This window comes from Rhamphochromis longiceps, linkage group LG17, assembly GCF_057381845.1.
Source record: "Rhamphochromis longiceps isolate RC_006_pf linkage group LG17, R_longiceps_female_GT1.1, whole genome shotgun sequence".
NCBI classification, from domain to species: domain Eukaryota; kingdom Metazoa; phylum Chordata; class Actinopteri; order Cichliformes; family Cichlidae; genus Rhamphochromis; species Rhamphochromis longiceps.
In genome coordinates, this window is record NC_140573.1 from 41471435 (window position 1) to 41494858 (window position 23424).

At 43.7% G+C, this 23424-nt stretch overlaps 2 protein-coding genes across 2 annotated transcripts; both read left to right on the plus strand.

The window, feature by feature from the left end:
- The first annotated feature begins 895 nt into the window (after nucleotides 1-895).
- mob3a (MOB kinase activator 3A) lies at nucleotides 896-5843 on the plus strand. The gene is made up of 4 exons (XM_085386910.1): nucleotides 896-1121; nucleotides 2023-2593; nucleotides 3652-3854; nucleotides 5433-5843. Exons 2-4 carry the CDS (start codon nucleotides 2176-2178, stop codon nucleotides 5460-5462), a joined length of 651 nt encoding a protein of 216 aa, XP_085243036.1. The 5' UTR covers nucleotides 896-1121; nucleotides 2023-2175; the 3' UTR covers nucleotides 5463-5843.
- Nucleotides 5844-12477: 6634 nt separating this feature from the next.
- On the plus strand, nucleotides 12478-23424 carry mknk2b (MAPK interacting serine/threonine kinase 2b). The gene is made up of 14 exons (XM_085386409.1): nucleotides 12478-12602; nucleotides 13158-13377; nucleotides 13790-13880; nucleotides 14013-14114; nucleotides 14210-14307; nucleotides 16563-16642; nucleotides 16768-16841; nucleotides 16952-17056; nucleotides 17146-17201; nucleotides 17308-17403; nucleotides 20426-20620; nucleotides 20723-20887; nucleotides 20989-21029; nucleotides 21130-23424. The coding sequence occupies exons 2-14, from the start codon at nucleotides 13327-13329 to the stop codon at nucleotides 21404-21406; spliced, it is 1431 nt and encodes a 476-aa protein (XP_085242535.1). The 5' UTR covers nucleotides 12478-12602; nucleotides 13158-13326; the 3' UTR covers nucleotides 21407-23424.

Sequence of the window (23424 nt, forward strand, 5' to 3'; positions counted from 1 at the left end):
CAGTTCTGCCACCAAACATGCTTTTTAGCCATAATTTGTAGAGTTTGGTTGTACAAAGGTGTCAGATACTCGATTAGAAAGGGTGACGATTGAGCCCAAACTGTCAAACAAGGAAGAAATATCATAGATTACCTAATAACTGAGCAGGTGTGTGGTGTCGAATTAACTTAAATTTAGATTTGTTTTAAAGTTAGTCTTAAGTCCTCATGTGGGGCTGTGTTTGTGTGGGTCAGTATGGGACATGTCAGTGACATTGGTGTGTAGTCTGACAGTTTCATATATGTTTATGTTTATTTATATTTATACATTTAATTACAGCAGCAGTGTTGGCCAATATAGCTTAAAACTGTGCAGGTTACTAGATTAGGACCTTTTGTTTATTATAAGCACACATATGCACATATCGTTTCATGCCATAGTTTCTCCTTTGCAAAACTGAAAAAGAATTTCATTTCTTCAGTATATGCTGACACGTCATTCAAATTCTGTAACACTTGTAGCTTTTGTTTTACTTGTAACTTTTCCTGCTTGACCTTCTGTGGCATGGCTTGGGTAAAAACTATATTGTAGAAAACTGCAGACTGCAAACTGTGAGGTACTGAGTCAAGATGTAGGACGGGAGAGCAAAGAATCAAAACGCCGTGTAGTCCCACATAAAAAGAGACATCTGATCAGGATACGGGCGGAGCAGGATTGATTCTTCCGAGCAGTAAAATGAGAAAACCCACACTGGAAACTTGATTTAGTTTGTCAGCAGGTGTAAGTGATTAATACATGAAAACTGCTCTTAGGTCAGAGGGAATGTAATGAAATGACCAAAGCTAACATGAAAGTCTCCACATATAGTGGAAAAAGCAGTCCCATTACTTTGAAAATCCTGAATCCGGAAGTCGCCGCTAAAGCCGCTAGCATTGCGCTGGTGTACTTTTCGTTTCACAGGGAGGAGTCAGACATTAGTTTCTTTATCAAAGTGACATGTTCGTACCGTTATTACTAATTCTACGACATGTATCGCACCGTGTGTCCATAATGTAGCCCGTCTGCGGTGTCGACATAAAGCTATCGATCAGCGACCAGATATTTCTCGATAAAAGGTCGAAGGAAACAGGAAGGCGGAACAAGTAAGTTCGGGAAAGTGGCTTTCAACTGTATCATTTCGTCACCCTGCGAAGAGCCGCCCGAGTTAACTGCTGCCCTTAGGCGGCTTTTCCCCCTCGTTTACGATAGCGTGTGAGTGATCCGGGTTTGTCGTGCGTTTTTAGCGGGTTTTATATTTGCTGTTTTATGGAGCAACAAGTCCGGCCGAGTTAGCTAGCGTCACGTCACGAATAAACTTCGCACCGCCGTCATGAGCCCCGATGTTGAATCTCTGACTTTTATCCTGGAAATGTGCTTAAAAACGACACAAAGCCCTCCAGACAACGAGCAATGTGGACCTGATGTATATATGGAGGCGTAAATAAACACGGCAATGTCGATTTACGTTGGCAACACGCGGTTTGACTTGGTTTTATTGTCATTCGGCATATTCTTGATTTCACGGCGGAATTGGTGTATGAAATAGGAAATGACTCACTCAGACACCATGTTTCATCTTTTAAGGTTAATCTCTTTTTGCCCAGGCTTGTCGTTTGCAGACAGCCTCCCAGTGCTGCAGTGTGGTCTCAGATCAATTATGTCGGGCAACTGGGCATTTTATTCTGATTACAGCCAAATTATTTAGTTGTGTTGCTCTCGTGCGTAAAATTTCTCGCACGGCCTCCATTTCTTTTCCGGTTTAACAGTTTTATATCAACCTAGCATGCATCTAACATATGATTCATGACTGGGAAAAACCCAAATCTCACTGTTGTTTGGCATTTTAGACACTAATTTAACTAACAAACATGCTGTTTGCAACCCTAGATTTTAATTGTTACATACACATGCAATCAGGTTTGACAGGAAGTAGACATTTCAATGTAAATGTGCATATATTAACCAAATTCTGCCCTTTTCTTTTTCTCCTTTAATCGTACACAGGAGTCAGAGACTCAGTCCAAATAAAAACCACGACAATCCATAACCAAAACAACCCACACTGGCTGTTCACACAACCTTGTCTGCTTCCATTTCAACGGTAAATAATTCACCTGAAGCGTTCGAACAGATCGTCTGCCGCCACCACATGCGACCATGTCCATGGCCCTGAAACAAGTCTTCAACAAAGATAGGACATTCCGGCCCAAGCGCAAGTTTGAGCCCGGGACGCAGCGCTTCGAGCTGCACAAGAAGGCCCAGGCGTCCCTGAACGCCGGCCTGGACCTGAAGCTGGCTGTGCAGCTGCCCCACGGCGAGGACCTCAACGATTGGGTGGCCGTCCACGTGGTCGACTTCTTCAACCGCATCAACCTCATCTACGGCACCATCAGTGACTCGTGCACCGATCAAACCTGCCCGGTCATGTCGGGCGGGCCCAAGTACGAATACCGCTGGCAAGACGAGCACAAGTACAAGAAGCCGACCGCCCTGTCGGCTCCCAAATACATGAGCCTGCTCATGGACTGGATCGAGGTACAGATCAACAACGAGAATATCTTCCCCACCAACGTCGGTAAGTGTTGAAATAAGCCACGAGCCACGGCGTCTCAGCGGTTGGTTCAAGTCTGTCAAGTCATCTCATGAGGCAAACCAAGCGACCAGCCCATTCACAGACAGACTGTGGCCACGCTTCGATATGGTTACGAAGCCATTCCAGTCAATAAATTCCAAAGTTTTATTTGGTAAACTTATGACTTTTGTTCAGATTTCAAATTTTCTCCTGTTGGTGTTTTAACCCAGTGGCTCCCTGCATGGGTGTTGGCACCACAGGTAGGGTCACACAGCAGAAAGTGGGGAGCTGATGCTTTAATATATCTTTACTTTTATGAACTGAATGGCTATAATGAGTAACCTCTATTTCATTTTAATGATCCTTTCAGTGTGACTCATTCGGAACGCAGAGAAAAGCCACTTAAATGATTAACGTGTAATAATTACAGAGGAAAATTGAAATGAGATGCGAACGATTCACATCTGAAATGTGAAGCCTGTTTTTCAGCATCCGCAAGGCCACGTATGTCAGATTACCTTCAGCGCTGAGCATTGCTAACATCACAGTTAATCTGCTGCAGTGGAATTTGTGGTTTTCTATTATCTCCGAGTGTGTTTGTGTGCACTGTGCTGTGGCTCAGCAGCTGACTGACTGACTGCAGAAACATGCCAGCCAGTGGATTTAGAAATGGGTCACAGGATGGACAGTAAGGCTATGAATAGAAACGACCTCTGACGCAGCCATCCTCTGCAACACGTTCCTAAAACATTATTTAATTAGTCAAAGCAAAACGATGTGCTGAATTAAGCGTGTGTTGGGAGATTATTCGGCACACCGAGCCCTGTCGATTTTCCGATCGTGTCCGATTGTGACGCTGGCCGCGTCTGCTGCCGATTGGCGGCTGGTGTCCAGGCCTGAGGGGGAGAAGACGGGGAAAGGTTAATGTAGAAAAAGCAGCCTCACTTTTAATTAAATGCATCAGTAATTTCAAACGTGTCTGTTTACTCCGGAGCAAATAAAAGGTCACCGCAGACTGACCGCAGCCTTCTCGCTCTGTCTCCCATCTGCTTGACTCCCAGGTACTCCCTTCCCTAAGACATTCATGCAGGTGGCTAAGAAGATTTTGTCGCGTCTGTTCCGGGTGTTCGTCCACGTCTACATCCACCACTTTGACCGCGTGAGCCAGATGGGGGCAGAGGCTCACGTCAACACCTGCTACAAGCATTTCTATTACTTTGTCACCGAGTTCAACCTAACGGACCACAAAGAGCTGGAGCCCCTGGTGAGCAGATGACATCGAGCTGTGTGTGTGTGTGTGTGTGTGTGTGTGTGTGTGTGTGTTCCTGTCTAACTATCTTTGTGAGGACTGAAATCTGCATTCTACTATACTTGTGAGGACACACTCACCGGTCCTCACAAGTTTGAAGGCCTTTTTGAGGCTCAAAATGTGGTTTTAGTGTCAGGGTTACAATTAGGTTATGGTTAGGTTTAGGGTAAGGGTTAGGGATAGGCATTCATTTTTAATGGTTATGGTTAGGGTAAGGGGCTAGGAAAACCATTATGTTAATGAAGGTCCCCACTAAGATAGCTGAATAAGATAAGATAAGATAGAACTTTATTAATCCCTCGGGTGGGTTCCTCTGGGAAATTCGATTTCCAAAAAAGCACAGCACCGACAGAAGTTACAGAGAATGGGCTTGTGTGTGTGTGTGTGTGTGTGTGTGTGTGCGCGCGCACGCTTGTGTAATAATCAGCCCATGTTAAAACACCGAGATGCTGCATTTGAAGGTTGCTGTGACACAAAGCTGCATTTTAGAGCAGTGTACAGCGGAGATGTGAGGCTAATCTTGCATCGTGGGCCGGACCGGCGAAACTCCCTTCTGTACGCTTAACGGCACAAATCAGTTTTTCCACTCGATAAAGTTTTTCTATTGTAATAAGTGAAAAGGAATGAAAGAAATCTGTAAGCATGACTTTTAGGGCTTAAATTGTCAGAAATAAATGTATAGGACTAGCGGGCCATATTGGAGCATTTGACTGGCTGTTTCTGGCCCCGGGCCTCATGTTTGGCAACCCAGGTAAACAGACTATCACATTTCCTTTAAATTATCTTTTGAGAAGTACAACAAAGAGCCCGATTACTACATTATCAGATCAGTCTAGCATATCGTTTGATTTAGGAAATTAGAATTGGCACCCCTAGTGGTCAAATCGTGTAAGTGCAAGACTATTTCTAAACTTCCCCAAAAACTTGTGGCTTCTCTGTATTTCAGCATGATGTTGCTTAATGGGTGATGCATAACTTGATAGCTATAGATGAGAAGATGTGAGTTTAAAAATGAAGCTGTGGGTAAACTGTATCCTTTTGTTTAGTGTAGCTAATGAAAACTGCAGTCATGTGATGCCTCAGTGGCCCAGGGATTTAGGTCACTGGTTTTTAGGCTGCAACAAAATGTCCTGTGTACAAGCTGCAGATTGCTGCAGCTTAATGCGATGAGTGGAAAACTACAATAGTTAAGACCCATGTATGAGCACACCAGAGAAATGCAGGACTCAAAAAATGAGTCTTTGCAGTTTGTTTGTCTTAGAACAGATTTTTTCTTGTCTTTCCATTATTCTGAAACCCAAATTTATTTTACTGTTAACTGTCAAAGACGAGTGCTCACTCTGTCAGGTGTGTGTGTGTGTGTGTGTGTGTGTGTGTGTGTGTGTGTGTGTGTTGACCAAAAAGCTTGGACTGCTTACTCTTTGTTTCCCACCTGTATGTTGCCCACAGCAGTGTGCTGTCATGTGATCAGTGTAGAAACTGGCTTTGGAAAGGTTCGCTCAGCTGTGTGCTGTTTGTTTGTGTCTGCCACAGAAAGAAATGACCTCTCGGATGTGCCACTGAGGGACCTGCGGACACGGCGAATGGATGCATCCGTCCATCTCGAAGACTGCTTTGGAGAACGGAAAACGAGCAATCAAATCCAGAGTCTATTTTTATATTTAAGTACTGTAATCTATTTTAGCTGCATACTGTAGGTTTAACCAGGAATCCTGTTGCGCCAGGGCGTTCTGCTCCTTCTGAAAAGTTTTCAGACATTTTATCAGAGCACAGTATTAAGAGGTCTGTTTGTGTTAATGTCTCTTTTTTTTAATCTGAATCATTCCAGGATGCTTCCTCTTTTCTTTTCTGTTCCAAATGATCTAAAATTAGTACGGTTTCTTTCTTTTCACCTGTAAATCTCAGTATGTTCTTACATTAAAGTGATTCTCAACTCTTTCTGATGCTGATGATAATGGGCTGCAGCATTTTTTTTAAGTCATAAAAACCTTAAGATTAAACTGAGGGAAACGGAGGAAACAGAGTATTTTACTGAACTGAATCCATTTAAAGTCATTAATTTTTATTGGTTAAAACTCATATGTGCAGACAGGCTAGATACTGTAATGGTGACTCAGACATCAAGGCTGTTATCTTACACGCTGGGCTGGGAGCCATCGGGTCGGGTTCTCAGATGTCAAACCTGCAGGTGTTTATTGCAGATACTCTTGGCAGCTGAAGGTCACACGAGACTTGAACCTCACATGACAAACACAAGTGGAAAAACATGATGAACAGGCTGTGTTCACTAATGTCCACCAGGAGGCGTCAGACTCCCAAAACCTCCCCGTCTCCCTGAGCTTTCTATCCTGTGGTTGCTGCTGTACTCTTATGAAATCTGCTCAATGTCCCACTTTGAGTCAAGAAGGGGGGGAAAGACCTGATTCGGGTGAATGATTTGGCTAAGCTGGTTATGTAAGAAACAGGCCAGACTGTACTGTGACGAACACAGAGAGAGGGTTTGTTTTTGGATGAACGCTGCTTAATGTGACTGAGCCAACAATAGTCCCGAACAACAACATCAGTGGTTGGAGTTGGTGGAAGTTATCAGCGCTTATGGGCGGGGTTATATAAATAGTCACACAGTCTCTCTCATTACTGCTGCAGGGGTGCAGTTAGTCATAATAAACCATTACTCAGTCATCTTATTCAAGGCAAATCATGTAAGCCATCGTTCAGAATGGCCCCTTTAGGTGCACCTATATAGTATATGAGTGTAACATCAGTCTTTGCAAAGCTCATATCTGATACTGTTGCACACGTACACACACACACACAGAGCTTTCAGCACTGCGTTATGACATAAAGTGGAAAATTACAGTTCACTGTTACACCCACTCTCTAACTGCAGTTTACAGGCAAAACACCAAACAGGTTAATTCCTTGAATTTCAAAATAATCGCACTTCCTGTTCGCACTGTCTGTAATAAATGTAAACAAAAACTCTGCAAAGCTCAGGGCTCGTGTCAGTCAAGTGTTTCATCTGCCAAAACCTCACCACACTGCAGTCACACACAGGAAAAAAAGAATGATTTCATCCACGAGGCTTTCTGGAAACATTTTATTCAAAAAAACAAACAAAGTCACGGCCAAAAATTTAGAATGACATCTTCAACTTCTTTTTTCCTTTTTTGGTGCTTGAAGAGTAAGTCATTCAAAGACTGAATATGTCTATTTAATAAAGAGACCTCAACATTGCAGTCAAGCAAAAAAAAGTAACTTGTAACAAAACGCTGTATGTTGTTGGACAATTTAGGCAACATAGTAACTATTTTTTAATACAATGTCTTTAAAGGACACTGTCTAATTCCATAGTCAGAAAGAAACATTGTACTTCACTACATCTAGTTACCATTACATATATCCATGCACACAAATAGTAAGGACAGTCTATGGTTGCTATTGATTCATATCATTAATAACTGAAGACTTTCCTCCTTTAGAAAGTACGAGCTGACTCATATATGTGCTAGTCTGTGGTCACTAGTTCCTTTACAATTAGGAATTTTAGAAAGAAAATATGTGAAGCTTGTAAATTATTGCTTTCTGATAAGTTAAGCTACAAAGCATTTATAAATGTACAGCTAAAATAATTAGTAAAAAATTATTCTGAAAACCATTTCAATGCTCCACTCATTTGTTTTATCGCCCTGAGTTTTATCTTACTGAGTACTCAGAGCATTTAAGGCTACAGCCCCGTTCACCCATTCAGCGCTGTGTTTTATGCCTTTAGGGGCTTTTTATGACTTCTTTTAACTGCCGACCTCCCCATTGGTAAATAACCTGCTCAACCTTCAGCTGTTGTTCATGAGAAAATATTCCACGGTTTCAGCTTTGCACAGTTGAAGGATGGTTTCAGTTTCTTCCAACGGTTTTAATGTAGCTTTAAAAAGTCTCCTTTGGACAAAGCTGGCTTTGGGGATTTGACATGCGTCAGTATGTTTTCTGAATTTTTACAAATCAGAATGAAGAAGGTGAATCTATCAAGGAAACAATCACTAGCTGCACTCCTGTATGAAACAATTGATTCAATTTTAATGCACAAAAACTGCATATTCATCTTCATATAAAGCGCTAAAATGAACCCATTGTCACCTCCTTCCATCAAGCTGGACAAATACATTTTGACATATACGATAAATATGAATTTTGATAAGAAACAAACATGATGTAACAATGTGCCACGGTTAATTCACCCACTGGAATGACCTCATTGCCTCCTGCAACCTGATCCTCTTACAGGAGTGTCCCTCCTCTCACAGTGGAGTCAGTTCCTCTGAACACTGGGCTGCACTCTCTCAGCACGCTTTACGCCTGTTACGTGTGAGATGAGATGTACCCGCCTTGCGCTCTTCCCCTCCCTCCTTCCTTCTCTCTCCCGCCCTCACTGGCGTGTTTTTCTCCTTTGGAATGTACCAGACAGACTCGAGGGGCTCTGCGATCGGCACAGTGAAGGGAAGCGCTGGCTACAGGCCAAGAACAAGCTCCAGCCAATCAGACAGAAGCCTGTCCAACTCTGTGCTCAGCAGTTGCCCGTCTGTTGTTTTCATGGTACAGTGTGGTTATTTACATACAATCAAAAACGGGCTGGGATGTAATGTGAGTCAGTAAGTGCCGGACTGAGGACACACCCTTAACGGTTTTGCGGCACATGACTCAGTTGCATCATGCGGTTGTGCAGCTTGTACAGATGAAAAGTGGCGATAATTTTAGGACATTGGAGGTGGAGAGGCCTCGTAAAAAGTTCCAGTAAGATAATGATGTATTTAAATGAGGCCGAAATTTGGGCAGATTCAGCTTCTGGTTACTTGAGCTCGAGGCTTGGAAATAAGACTGGTATGGACTAGTCTGGAAGCACTCTGTAGATGTCCTTCTGGGCCCTCTGTGTGGGACATGTTTCACTCTGCCACTAAACTCAACAACCAAAACGCATTTCTTCCTGAAAGTCCAAACCCTTGTGGATCATTATTGCTGGAACTGTTCAAAAACCGGGGTTTCCATGTCCCTGGCGAGTTGGGTGTTTTTCCCTGTCCACAGCAAAGACCCATTTCCCTTTCTGCTGTGGACATGCAAAGGCACATCTGTACACTGCAATTCTCCCTAATTCTTGCATAACGACAGTAGATTTATAGTTATTAAAAAGCGGAAGCCATGCCTGTTCCAGCATGTCTTACACCTAATCTTTGCACAAATGTTTCTAATAAGTACTGCTAGAACATTGGATTTAAGTGAAAGGGCTGTATGGTGAGGGCAGAGAACAGATAAAAACAACAACAACTACTTAGTCATACAGCAAGTTATTTAGAAACCAAGAAGTGACACAAGCTCTAGTGCCCAGGCTGAAAGGTCAAATCTTACATTTCAGCCTCTCCCTGTCTGAATCAAAACTACCTGATTCATATCAATACCCTTTGTTACACATGGTTATGTAACAAGCACAAAGTGCAAGCACAGAAAGAACACAAAAGGGTTCCCTAGTGTACAAATGGAGCAAAACAGTCTGTGTTGCAACATTTTTTGGCAAATCGGAGAGGGATTTCTGGGTACTGGAACAATTTGATTGGCCTAGTGCGCCGTCTTTCTCTTTCTGCCCCATGCACATCCATTTCTGCCAGAGATTACAAATTTCCCATCTTGTGGCTGTTTCCTTGTAAGAAGATTGTTCAGTCAAAGTTGCTTGGAAAAGGGAGCACTCTGGGGTGCTGCGACCTCCCTGCTTAGGAAAAGCATCTAACAAATGTTCAAATTAGTACAAGACTGCTGACTGTGTTTAGCTCCCTAATCTTGTTGGCCTTTGGGGGTTGTATTGATACGTGCATTATGTGAAAACACTTGCAGGTACGACAGGCTTTTCATGTATGTGGACAAATATGGTGCACAAACAGCACAGAAATGTTTCTGCAACAAATCCTGCTGCTCTGTACCCGAGGGCCTCTCACCAGGCCTGTCTCCATCCATCCATCCATTTTCTTCCACTTATCCAATTCAGGGTCGCCGTTTGGCCCAGCTGTCACAGGCAAAAAGCAGGGCACGCTCCGTATTCCGGTCACCAATCTGTCACCACACACATAGAAACTCACACTCCTATGGTCAATTGATAATAACCAGTTAACCTTACTGGTTTCTGGACTGTGGGAGGAAGCCAGAGTACCCGGAGGGAACCCACGCAGGCACCGTAAAAGTGTTCAAACTACGCACAGACAGGCATCAGACTGGATTTGATCCAGGACCTTCACCACTTTGTATTTTCCTTTTGCTGTTGCAGTCATATAAGCGTGGGCTTTGATAAGAAGAGTTTGGAGGATATTTGAGCGCTTGCTTTCCATCCTTACTGTTGTTGAGTAGCTCCATAAAGGTGTCATTAAGAACGTGAGAACGTCACGAGAACGTGTTATGATGGGGCAATAATGCACATTTCCGGAACAACAACAAAACACTGCGATTGATCCACAGCTTTATCTACGCACATTACAAGGCTACTGCAGTGCAAAACAACAGAGACACGCCTCTGTTAAATCACGTATCAAATTAAACAACCCAGGATAATCTCCAGATTGAGCTCCTTTTACGTCAGAAAGAGCTGCTGTCAAATGTAGGCACGTATCGTGGCCCCGTCCCTCTCTCTTTTGAGCTGTAGTGACACAGACCCACCCCGTGCACCCCGTGAACTTGGAAGTGCGATCTTGTTTTCCCACTAAACCCTGCGACTACACCATGTGCTCCCGACTGGGGATCATCGGCCAACGCGTTACGTAATGTTTGCTACTATTGGGCTTGTGTTTTGGGGGTAGAAGGTGAAAGGAGGTAGAAGGAGAAGGAGAGACACAAAGCATCCAGTTACAAGGCAGCCGACTCCTGGAACAACCCTTACATGGTTTTAAGACACCCAGTACATGAATACTGAAGTGGAACTCCAAACCAGGGATTATATCCAGTAGGAAAAAGGAGCAGGGGAAAGGTTTGTTGGACCATGTGCTTATAGTGCAACAATACCAGAGCACTTCTAGCATAATACATAGCATCACTTAGTAAGCTGGTGTGCAGTTATTACATACTGTATTGTGAGAATACGTGGAAATAAGTTTCTCTCATTATGAGAAACCACTTGACTGAACCTGTCTAAATACCTGCCTCCATATAAGCATATCACATCTAAGGCAACACTGCTGTGGCATCTCACAATTAGCAGATGGGCAGAGAGATCACACATATTTTCTGCGTCATCAGGATCCTTAAATTTCTTTCATTATCACAAGCACGACACATTGTCCCCACCCCCGTCGAAACAGCTTCTACATCAGGCTGCAAAACGTGCATGTACTCTCACAAAAGGTCAAAGGTTCAGCTGGAAATGTTCGGTTTCTGGCATCATAGGATATGAAGAAATGTTGATGGCTTAGCTATTGTAAAAGCTACCAAATATCCCAAAAAGTAAAAACTATACGGTTTGGACTGATCCAAAAAATCTAATATTTGACATGATTTCTTGATGTATGCAGTTAAATAAAGTAACGTGTACTCAGGAATACTTCAGTACACTCCTCAACAGATATTTGTCTTTTAAAAACCATACATTGTTCTAGTTAAACCATAGTGCAGTTTAGCCAGCAACAACAACAACAAAAATAAGGCTGTCTGTATCCAGTGCGTAGTACAGCTCATAGTTAAGTACATTGTGGTGCCGTTCTGGTTGTATCGCGCAACATTGCATGAGACCATGCGCCACAGTGATATGCCGCAGAAGCTGAGGGCATGGCCCCGGCCCAGTCTCTGAGAGGGAGCTGGGTGCCGTGACTAAGACCTTGGTTTTCGATGAAAACCCTGCCCGTGGTCATTCATCCCTTGGTGTGAGAGTGAAGTCATTATAATTGTAGACTAGAGAGTTTTTGACGCAAACAAAGATGGGGCAGTGCTAGTAACTTGCACTGCTTATTTATGTATTCACAAAAAACACAAGGCTGGCTCTGTTTTTAAGTCGAGTTAATAATTAAAGTGTGCCTTTGACGTACAGCGACAGCAGCATAAACAGATGAGGTGATCGGGACGGTGTAAACTCGCAGATCTGGTTTGCTGCACTTTGCACTATCTCTCCCGGCCTCCATCGACATCCTCTTCCATCAAAACAGCGGTGGGACGTGCTGACTGTGACTACGTGCGTGTATTTTTTTTCGTTTTGTTCTTCGGTAAGTCCCGCCTCGGGGCCCTACCCCATCCTAAACAAAACAGACCTGACTGGTTCAATACCAATTCGTGTACGGTGCTCTTTTTTCTTAAGTCTCTATCCTAAAATATGGTCTAGAGTTCAAACGAGAATATAATACATAATCTAAATGGCCGAGCTTATTAAGTTGTGCTTATTGTGTGTCATATTTAAATAACCTTTAGCGTTCTTTCCCTTAAGAAGTAGAAGAACGCTTCAACAAAACGAAATGGTACCCTGCCACAATAGCCTTTTCTCGAATATACGCGATCAGTGCGGGCTGCTGACGCATTCCTCGGGAGGGCGGAGTCACGGGAGGTTATAAAAACACCCACACTCGTTCTTCTCAACCACCTTCCACGCACAAACTATCAGTCGTATCCCCCCTTGACGTCCTCTGCGGCTTTCGAAGCTGTGGGTCAAGCAACGACGCTAACACTGGAGCTATAAAAATTAACAACGGGGTAAGTAAGGAGAAAAAGCAGGCTGCTGCGGCTTTGTTTTGCCATTTAAAAGCGAAATGGCTGTTTTTGGAACCGCTATGCAGTATTAACGCTCACTGGCTAATCTTTGTTGTCTGACGTTAAAGTTAATTCTGATGTAACTGTCAACTGGTTTGCACTTGTGGGTTACATTTTGACTGGAGATGTGTTTTTGTGTGTGTTGGTAGCCTTCCTGTAGCGGTTTCACCGTTTTAACCATGGCCTCTAGATATATTTACTCATTAGCCAAACTGCTATGATTTTAATGATCTGTCCTCGTGCTTAACTGTCTGTAACTAACCTAAGGGCGAGCTAAATGGGAGTGACGTTGAATGCTAGCTGTTGCGCTCTCGCGCTCTGTTTGTATGCGCACGCGACAGAGATGAGCCAGCCTGCTGTTTGCCTAAGCGTTTAGTTAATCGTCCACAATCTGGAAAACACGAAGAGTTTAGGTGTTGTGTGTTTTTTTTTTTTTTTTTTTGTTTTTTTTTTTACACTGGATTGTAACGCTGGGGTCTCAAATTGTGTCGTCAACAGGGCTCCCGTTTAAAGCGCCGCACCAAGCTGACCAGCTAGCGCAGTGTGATCACTTGCGTCTCTCTCTGAAACGATTTTGTTTGTTTCGGAGAAGTGCAAATTGATTCAAAAACCACTGCCGCCGCATATCCTGATCGGAACCCCCCCACACACACCAAATCGAAGCAAAATGGTGCAAAATAAGATCGCCGAAGTCACTGGATTCCACCGCTCCTTCAAGGTGAGCTGGAACTCTATCCAGGGATAGCTCGAGCTCCTGTCACTCCTTTTGGGAAGATTGTAATCAGAGCACGTTTGGCAACATATATGAGAAGGGACTTCACCTAGCTATAGATAAACGCATCTTCTGGCTGACAAACATGGTATACTTCCTGCTGGGCACATGCAGCTGATGAATGTATGGCTCGAGTATGCCACAGCTAATAGTTGAAAGATGACCAAGAAAGATCCTTATGGCCTTGGGACGTTCTTGTGTTGGTGTAACAGATATGAGCGATTATTCAAAATGTGTCAGCCTCTCAGTCTAGTTTGGCTTTATAGTCACAGTAGGTGTTATGACTGACAATAGATGCTCTCATCTTGACTGGTTCACTGAGATTGCACATCATAACAAACATGTTATTACTCCATAGGGGCAAAATCCCTTTGAATCAGAGGACTTCACTAAAAATGGATCCCATCTTATCGATTCATCATTTAATTTTGACTCCTCCCCCAGACATGGTGAGTTTTATGACTAGTTCAGTATAATTCACATAAGTAAAACTTCCCCCTAGTTTCTCTTTCAGTATTTGGGATTTGTTTGCATTCCTCTATCAATAGCTGATGGTAATGTAGGCACTCCTGTTTTGACAGACATGCCTTCCAGTCAGCCTATTGACATCCCCGATGCCAAGAAGAGAAACAAGAAGAAAAAGCGTTGCCGGGCAACTGACAGTTTCTCTGGAAGATTCGAGGGTAAAAGCTTTCATTCCTAGTTGTTATAAAAACAGCTGTATAAGCTGCTCTCCTTCATGTAATTGTGTTTTGCTAACTTGCTGTTTTTGCCACAGATGTCTACAGACTGCAGGAAGAGGTCTTGGGAGAGGGTGCTTATGCCAGAGTGCAAACATGCATCAACCTCATCACCAATAAAGAGTATGCTGTAAAGGTAAGACACTGCCACGCATTCAGTGGATACAGTGTGCTTTAATGTATTGTTGTCAATGAAACCTTCCTATAGGAGATGCTAGAGTTCTAGGACTCTGTTTGGCTGCTTTACAGTTAGAGGGTTGGATTACGTAATGAAATTCCTTTGTGTGAAGAGGCTCTGAGCCATGAGAGGAATTTAATATAAGTAAACTGGGCTATTGCATCAGTGTTTCTATTGTGCTTCCTTTTCACGTCTTTTTCTTGAGAAATTTTGAGGAAAGTTTTGGTCTGGGACAGGATGCCTCTTTATCTTTTCTCTCAGTTCAGCTCTCTGTAGTGGTTTTCTGCAAACTTTCCTCTGTTGTGCCTAGTGATGCACTTTTTGTGTAAAAGACTAGCTGCTGCTAGTAGACACGCCCCCCCTCTCTTTTTCTAGCTCGTCAGCCAATCAGAGAGCTGGAAATGATATACCCTCCCCCTTTCTTTACAGCTTGCACAGAGAACATTGTGTGCTGCTAGCTGTGCCAAAACAAAACCCACAGAAAGGAAGGAGGGGTGATGGGTGAGGGTTGTGACCCGGTGTGTTTACACTGCTTTGTTCTCACTCTGTACAGTTACTTTTTCGATTTCCTTTTTGAATGGCGTGAGGACTTGTATGCACATGTTCAACTCTCGGGGACTTCCTTTTTTATTACAAAGTCATTTCCTTGTTTTAGGAGCAAAACATTGTGAAATTTTTATGTATTTTTTTTTTTTTTTTGCTGAAGTGTGCAAAAATTTAAATAATCCACTTTTTTTTCTTTTGAAATCCCATTTGCTCATTGGACATAAACATTAATTAGTTATTCCCCAGATTTTGTTCATGTATGGATCAAGTCTGAGTTAAAGGCTGCTTCTTTAGTGCAAGTGTCCATATCTTATTTTTTTTCCTAATTAATATTTCAGAGGTGCTGTACACAGATCCTCATGTGACTGATCAGTTAGTTTGTCCCAGAGTGATTTGTTATGGATCCCTTGGGACTATGCAGTCCTGGGGGAGGAGGTAGGACGGTCTGCTGGGAGTCGAGGGGGACTCAGACTACTCCTGCCAGATGTCCCGTCTCTCCCCTCCCCCTCTCTAGACACAGGGGGAGTAGGGGGGTGAACTGCATGTGCGGGCTCTGTTGCAAACGCAACAAAAGCTTCAGGCATCCATAGACGCACAGAGGGCCGAGCAGCGTGTGTCTGAAGGCTCCCAAACAAGTCCTGTTTAAAGCTATTATTTCACAAGCCTGGGTTGATGTTAGAACCTGCAGTGAGGTCTCGCTTTTCAGCAGGCTGATGTTTCACGAGCTGCAATTTGGATAAGCGACCTTAAATCTACCACTTTAAAAATAGTGTCCTCCCATTTGGGATTGCAATGCATTCTTCAACCTTATAGTTTCTGTATGGAAACATCTACCAGGGTGGGAGTTCTGCTGTGGCAGGAGAGGGTGAGCTGATTGTTGTCCTGCTGACTCAGACTGGAACAGTACACAGGCTTTGGACTGCTCACAGGCCTCTTGTCCGTGTATTAATCCTAGACACATACTGCAGCTCTGGCCCCAGTGGGCTTCAATAGCAGCTGTAATCCAGCTACCAGGAAGAGAAGCATGCACAGCCTCCCAAGCACACAATAACAGACCAGAGCTGGAAAATTCAGGCTTTTTGCTTTGGTGTCAGCAGTCTATCTTTCTGTCTCTCTTGGCACAGCATTATGCAGCTGGTGGCCCTCACTGCTGTAGTTCCCGGCAGCTCTGTTATTTTTAGAGCAGTTTTGATAATTGTAAACATTTTGGATTAGGTCATGGGATGTTTTGAAGGGAACACTTATGGCTCCTTAAGATTTACATATGGGTTGTGAATAAAGGTTAAACATAGAGACTGGGGGCTGTTATTTTCATTCAGCTCTGTCTCTGGTATGCTGGGCAGTGCTGAAAGTAGGTTAAACTATCTCTGCAAGTGTGTCACCGGGTAGGATAAAGGTTGGCAAGCAGGAAAACGTTGGAAGGAAGCTCATTATAGGGGACTGCATATGGACTGTATAGTGAGCTCTATACCGTCTGCTTTCTGTTAAACACAGCCACAAGTGGGGTTTGTGGTGCAGTGAGAGAGTGGCTGCCATGCCCACAAATATGTATACTAAGCACTTTAAGAATTGTCCTCCATCCTGTTCTGTATAAAAACACAAAGTTCTGCTGAAAATGGGCTATTTCTGGACAAAGTGGGCTCAGCTTTGGTGCTTTTCTGTTGCAGATAATCGAGAAAAGGCCGGGTCACAGCCGCAGTCGTGTCTTCCGTGAGGTTGAGATGCTCTACCAGTGCCAGGGCCATAGGTAACTTTCTGCTGTTCTGACAAAACTAAAGCCACTTGACAGTCGTATGGAGGCAGTCACAAAGCCCTTTATTCATCATCACACTGCAGACCTCAAATGACTCGGTGCCTTTTTGTTTTCTGCAGAAACATCCTGGAGCTGGTGGAGTTTTTTGAAGAGGAAGACAAATTCTACCTGGTGTTTGAGAAGCTCCGAGGAGGTTAGTAAATTACAGCTGCTAGTTTACAAAGAAATTCTGCTGCTTTGGTGAGTGTGTTTGAAAGCATTTAGCTTTTAAATGGAGCTAATGGACTCTCATTTCCCTCCTAGGGTCAATCTTGGAACACATTCACAAGAGACAGCACTTCAGTGAGCAGGAGGCCGGTCTCGTGGTGCAGGACATTGCCAGTGCTCTAGATTTCCTTCATAACAAGGGTAAGATCATTTGAACAAAATGGCAAGCAGTATTACTGCTCACAGTTTCAAATTAAATATGGATATAACAGGCATCTTTTTGTTTTTAGGAATGGCACATAGAGACCTGAAACCTGAAAACATTCTCTGTGAGAGTGCACACAAGGTGAGTTTACTGCAGAGATATTTATGCCTAAACGTGTTTCAGAGGTCAGCTGATTTGTTGATAAAGCTGCTGCTGGCCTTTTGTTAAAATCTGCTCTTTTTCTCAGATATGCCCGGTCAAGATCTGTGACTTTGACTTAGGCAGTGGGATCAAGCTGAACAGTGACAGCTCACCCATCTCCACCCCTGAGCTCCTCACTCCTGTAAGTTACTCATCCAAAAAATGTTTTTTAAATCGCTGATCCAGGAGCAGATTAATCAGTTACACCGTGACATAGTGATTTGTTTTCTTGCTGTGGATAAAAGCAGCTGTAAATGTGTTTATCAAGTCTCACCTGGCTGATCATTGGCCAGTCCTCAGTGGGGTTAACTGATGTTTACACTAGTTTACTGCTGGGCAGTTTCTCTGAAATGGCATGGATTGCTTCCTGGATGTGCCAAATTTTATGTTCCTCTTATCGTGCTGGATACTTCAGTGTGTTAACATTTGGAAGCATATCTGTCTATTTAATGTTGATGTCCGTTGATGTCTAATCAATAGCAAACACTGAGGGGTCATGAGCTTGAGTCTGGGGGTTATGATTGTTTAACTTTGTGGCTGTCGTCACAACACAAAGCGTTACCACTGAACAGTGTCCAGAACAGCAGGAAACCCTCAACCTCAGAGGAGTGGTAAAGTTGAACTGGCAAGCTTTCTACTTGTGTCAACACTTGCTCTGTCTGCTGCTTATCTAGTGTGCTGAATAGATGGACCAGAGCAGGTGAAGGATGGCAGCTCAGCCCTCAGGAATGTGGTTTGGTGGGTGGGGGCTTTCGGCATTGGTAACTTCATCTTCCTTGCACAGAAATAATGGATGGTGGGCCCATCCCCGGACTTGTTGAAGGGTATATGGTTTGGGGCCAAGAGGTGTCATGTGCTTTAGTCTTAAATCAGGATCTCCCTCGGGTTAAGTTGATCCAGTAATATATTAAAGTGTTCGTTCAATGGGAGAAAAGCCTCTGGAGTACAGAAGGTGGTGTGATAGCCCTGGGATGTAACACTGGAGGGTACATGATAACTTTTACAAGGCTGTGTCCTGTGATATGAAGGAGTCGCAGTGAAAACCCCCCCACAAGCGTTTGCTTATTTCTCCTTTCTCTCTGTGTGGTGAGAGGAGGAAAAAAACCATACACCCTCTTCTTTCAGCTCAGTCTCCGCCCAGTGGCCCCAACCACTCTTGTGCTGGTCTGCGCTTTCTTTATGTACTTCATACAATAGCTGTGCATAAGGCTTGTTCTAGAAATTTTAGTCTCTCTCCCCCCACACATGGCAACTGAGATGTGATTGGATAGCCCGGTGGGAGGGGGAGGATAACTGGGAGGTGCAAACTCTGCCCGCTCATGCGCTCTGGCTTGTTTTCCTTGCTTGATCACAGGAACAATGTTATGATTTTCATCTCACGACTGGCACTCTCTCTGGGCCCCCTGTAACCACTTTACTGCTGTTGCACAATATGCACTTTTGCATTTGAAGCGCAGTTCTATGGTTCTCAAATACATTTTATGATTTACAGGTTTACTGTAAATGTAGTGGTGCTATACTGGGTGTAAACTGGGAAAATAGGGACTCGAATGAGCCGAGATAGACCCTTCTAGGAAAAAGACTAATTTTAGTTTACTAGGAATTCTGCGTGAGTGATTGCCCACCTATGTGCCCAGTGAGATGTAATTCTGGCTGTTCGAATGCCGAGGCTTAAATGTAGCAGCTGGAAACTGTAACACTGCACACAAGCAGTTTAGTCTGTTTAATTGAGGAAACTGCTTGTTTGTACCTGTCATAAAGGTAGGTGCAGTTTCTTGAGGACAGAACAAGTCTTCTTCCTGTAAGCCTCTCCTAGTAATCCTTTCATTTACAAACACCAGAGGTGTGTCATCGGTGCTGTGGGTATGGTGTGACTAGTCACATGGTCGTAGGAAAGCCCCAGGTTGCAATACCGACAAATCCTGTGGTAACAGCAGCTGATTAACAGCTCTCTGCAGCTTACTGGAAGGTTTGAAGAGGATGTGACTGCAAGTTCGCAAGGTGTGCAACAGCACAGGAAGAACAAATGCAAGTTTATGTTTAAGTCTGTGCCAAAGAGCCACGATTACTGTTATTTGACTGCCCTCTTTTAGCCCTTATCAGCTGCAGGTAGTCATGGACTGGCTATCTATGTCCTGACTTGTTTGTGATTCAGGGGTGGTAAAGCAGCTTTTAAACACGATTAGCCTTGATAGCTGTTTATGATAACACAACTATTGCATTAGTCTTCAGTTTCAAAGTACCTTGGTTGGCAAAAAAGAGAGTGTGTGTGTGTGTGCGGCAGCTGCATTTGACTTGAATCCTGGAGGATTGTCTGTGTAAGCAGTTGCCCCAGACTCGATGATGGCGGAAACATGGGGGTTGGGATTTTCTTTGTCTGAAATGCGATTCCTGTGCAGCAAACTTCATTACATAAAACTGGAGGTGGAGTTAGCAGACAGCTGGTTTATGTTACTGGGACACAATGGAGGCCTGCTCAATGTAAACATGTGCCCCCACAGATGGAATGAAGGATATGTGGGGGACTTCATGACAAAAGGACTAAAGCGTCTCAGAAATGAACATGATCTTTGTCCTGCTGAACCAACGACCTGCTTTTTCCCCACCTAAAACTATTAAAACAGTACTTGCTGTTTGTGTTCTCAAGTTATGTAACTGACCAGGGCTCAGCCCAGTCTCTGGGTATGCAGGACAGCCAATCCTCTTTTCCATGCTCGGGGTTTGGCCTAATTTCTCTCCTAGCTACATAACAACATGCTGGTAGAGCTGAGTCTGTCCTTGCCCTCAACAAAGTCTGCCTGGGCTGTGTACAGCTGTGTGATCAAAGCACTGAGTCACCACTCGCTGTCTACCCACACAAACCTGCCTCATAGCACGTTCCAACTAAGAAATGTTCAACGGACTAAGACGAGCAGTTTTGTAGATTAAGTGAACCCATTACTGCAGATAATCATGCGACTGTCTCATAGACTGCCCCCACCCCACAAGCTAAGAGTGGGGCCTTAGCTTTCACACTCGGAGCCAGGAGGTGTCAGCTGAGTGAAAGAATGTGGCAGCAGCCAAGCAAAGCGTCTCTTTTTTCCTCTGGTTTAACTCTTTCATGCTGCGCTTTGTGTTTTTCGTCCCTTGGGGCTAACGCACTGGCTTTCTTGTTCTTCTTTTAGTGCGGCTCAGCAGAGTACATGGCACCTGAGGTAGTTGAGGCCTTCAGTGAAGAAGCTACAATTTACGACAAGCGCTGTGACCTGTGGAGTCTTGGAGTCATTCTGTACATCATGCTAAGTGGCTATCCTCCATTCGTAGGCCGCTGTGGTGGCGGCTGTGGCTGGGAATTAGGTGAACCCTGCCACACCTGCCAGGTAAGACTGATGAATTCATTCCCGTGAGTTTTGTTTGTCTTACGTTATCTTTGTGAGTTCAGAGCAAAGTAACATTTGCAAATGTTTCGCATCTGTTTACAGAACACTTTATTTGAGAGCATCCAGGAAGGAAAATATGAGTTTCCGGAAAAAGACTGGGCTCACATCTCCTCAAGTGCCAAAGACCTGATATCCAAACTTCTGGTCCGGGATGCCAAAAGTCGTCTGAGTGCCAGTCAGGTGCTGCAGCACCCCTGGGTGCTGGGGGTGAGTCTGAATCCACCACTATGCCACTTTTTTTGCATTTTAGGCAAATCACAGTAAAGTTGTTCAAACAAAAAACCAATAACATGACTTTGATTTTTCAGGGTGCATCTGACACTTTGCCAACATCCATCTTACATCAGAGGTGAGAAATTAAGAGCAACAAGACACTCTGACAATAAACATTTCCAACTTTATACCTGCTTTGATCACAGTTTAATCTCTTTTCCCCTTTTCCTCATCAGGACCAGCAGTGCCAGGGATCTTACAGTTTTTGCAGATAAGGCCATGGCTGTGAACCGGCAGCTGGCTGAACAGGATGGCATGGAAGAGCAGCAGCAGCAGCAGGAAGTCCAATTTTTTGTTACCGCTTCTGGCTCGTCTATGCACCTCTCTCCTCCTTCCAACTCCAAGCTGGCCAAGCGCAGGCAGCGAAGCAGCCAGCCGAAAGGTGGGCCCGTCTCCGCCGCGGAGCTTCGTCAGCTCTTGGCCCCCCTCGTCATCGTGGGAGACTGTGCCTGAACTTTCCCGACCTTCCGTTATGATTCAAGTCCTGTTCCACGACTGCCCTGAGAGTCTTCCTCCTCAGTTCTGGCCCCTCTCTGGCCTCGGTCCCTCTGCTATTCAGGTTCTCTTGCCAGCTGTAAAGGGAGATGCTGCCTGCAGCCCTTCCTCTAAATGCCTTCTGCCCTTCTCCAGCACTTCTGAAGCACATCAGCACAGGGCCTGCATATAGCAAACACAGCTATGTGCACTTCCAGGTTGGGGAGGAGGGCCAGTTAATGACTCGTTGGACAGCAAAGTATTTTCTAAGTTATGTTGGTTTTTTGTTTGTTTTTTTCCTCATGAAACTCAGTTCAGAAGAAATCCGAACATAGATCTTCGAAACTAAGCTCAGACACCAAAGGACAACCTGTTGTGCTGCTCCCACGTTACAACTGGATCCACTGTGAATTAAGTTATCTGGAATGTTTTTTGCCTGTATGTATATGCACGAATGGCCCATCTGCACATACGTACAAGCTTATGCAATATGCCGAGATGAAGGCTGTTCCTGTCTTGAAAGGATTCAGTGTAATAAGGGTTGGAAGGGCTGTAAGCCAGTGCTGTCTATGCCTGAGGCGCGATGGCTGGAGACTCTTCAAAGTCTTTTTTTGTTTTTTTTGTTCCCCTCCGTTTAAGATGAGCTCTTTACAGCCGACTCTTGTGTAAATGTCTGAGATGCGCACTTATCCAGCTCGGTCGCCGTGCACTTAGTGCTCAAAGGGCAACGGCTGTTTGTACCTGACCAGCTACGACTTGCCGCTGCATCGGTTGATGCGGTTTTTCCTTTTCTTCTAAATTGAATCTAAAACTAGTGAATTGATTTGACTTGGTCATGCTTGATGGCTGCCGGGGAGGGGGGAGGGGCCAAAGCTCATAGCGTGTATATCTGGCTTATTAAGCTAATTATACAGTACTTAAAATGGCTACGCAAGTGAACTGGGTCAGTGTTACTGTCATTGTAAAGAATTTGACGTCCCCTTGCTACAACCAGAATTTGTTTTTTTTTTTTTTCTACAGATCAATTTATGGATTTAACTTTAAATATTTTGGCAGTAAAAGTTTAAACTCCTGTGAAGGGGTTGAAAAGCACATTTTGCCCAATGTGACCAGACTGTCATTTGTTGATCAGATTTATTTGGACCATCATCTTCGTCCTCCTCGTCCTTCAGGGTCTCAACGTTGTCTCTAACGACACGCCGCCCCTCCCAGAATGATGTCACAAATTTTCTTTCAATGTTAGAGGCAGACGGGAAAAATAAAATAAAATAAACACAAAAAGGAAAAACATTCCACAAAAAGACAAAAAAAACTTCAGACATTTAGCTGTATAAAGTTTACTTTTTTTTTCTTCCAAGTTTGAAAACTCCATGTCAATGTGCCACACTGATTTTTATTTTTATCCTTTTTTGTATGGCTGTTAATAAGCTTCTTTTTTTTTTTTTTTTTTTTTTTTTTTCCTCTTTTCTATGGAGATTTTTTTTTTCCATGCAGGTGCTGTTCAGTTCAGGTGAAACACCAGATGTTTTCCTTTGTTGTTTTTAATGTTTGTTTTGTTTTTGAGTTTTTAAAGTTGAGTATGTGGTGTATGAGGTAAAAATGGAGAAAGTTTAAGTTGAACTGGAGCGTTCGTGCCCAGTGAAGGCAAGTTTTTAAGTGTTATATATATATTATTATTATTATTTTTTATATGTGAGCAGGGTGGGGAATTGGCACCAGCACCGATGTGGTAAAACATGAAAGTGGCTGGTACATTTCAGACACAGAAAACATTAGTATGAAGTTGCTGGTGAATTTGGAGCAGTTATCCATGAGTGGCTGGTACATGTTCATTTTTCCCTACTCTGCGTTGGCAATAATCTTTCTTTGTCGTTAATTAGATTAAGTTAAAGCTCATTCTGAAACTGACAGGTAATGGACTGGCGATGACGTCTCTCAGCACTGTAGCCATTTCACCAAAGAGGGTTCAAGTCATGACATTGAAACATATGATCCAC

Coding starts and splice junctions, on each gene's coding strand:
- mob3a (XM_085386910.1), top strand. CDS start 2,176: ATGTCCATGGCCCTGAAACAAGTCTTCAACAAAGATAGGACATTCCGG. Junction 2,594..3,651: donor TATCTTCCCCACCAACGTCG/GTAAGTGTTGAA, acceptor CTTGACTCCCAG/GTACTCCCTTCCCTAAGACA. Junction 3,855..5,432: donor ACAAAGAGCTGGAGCCCCTG/GTGAGCAGATGA, acceptor TGTCTGCCACAG/AAAGAAATGACCTCTCGGAT.
- mknk2b (XM_085386409.1), top strand. CDS start 13,327: ATGGTGCAAAATAAGATCGCCGAAGTCACTGGATTCCACCGCTCCTTC. Junction 14,308..16,562: donor ATAAAGAGTATGCTGTAAAG/GTAAGACACTGC, acceptor TTTCTGTTGCAG/ATAATCGAGAAAAGGCCGGG. Junction 16,842..16,951: donor GTTTGAGAAGCTCCGAGGAG/GTTAGTAAATTA, acceptor TTTCCCTCCTAG/GGTCAATCTTGGAACACATT.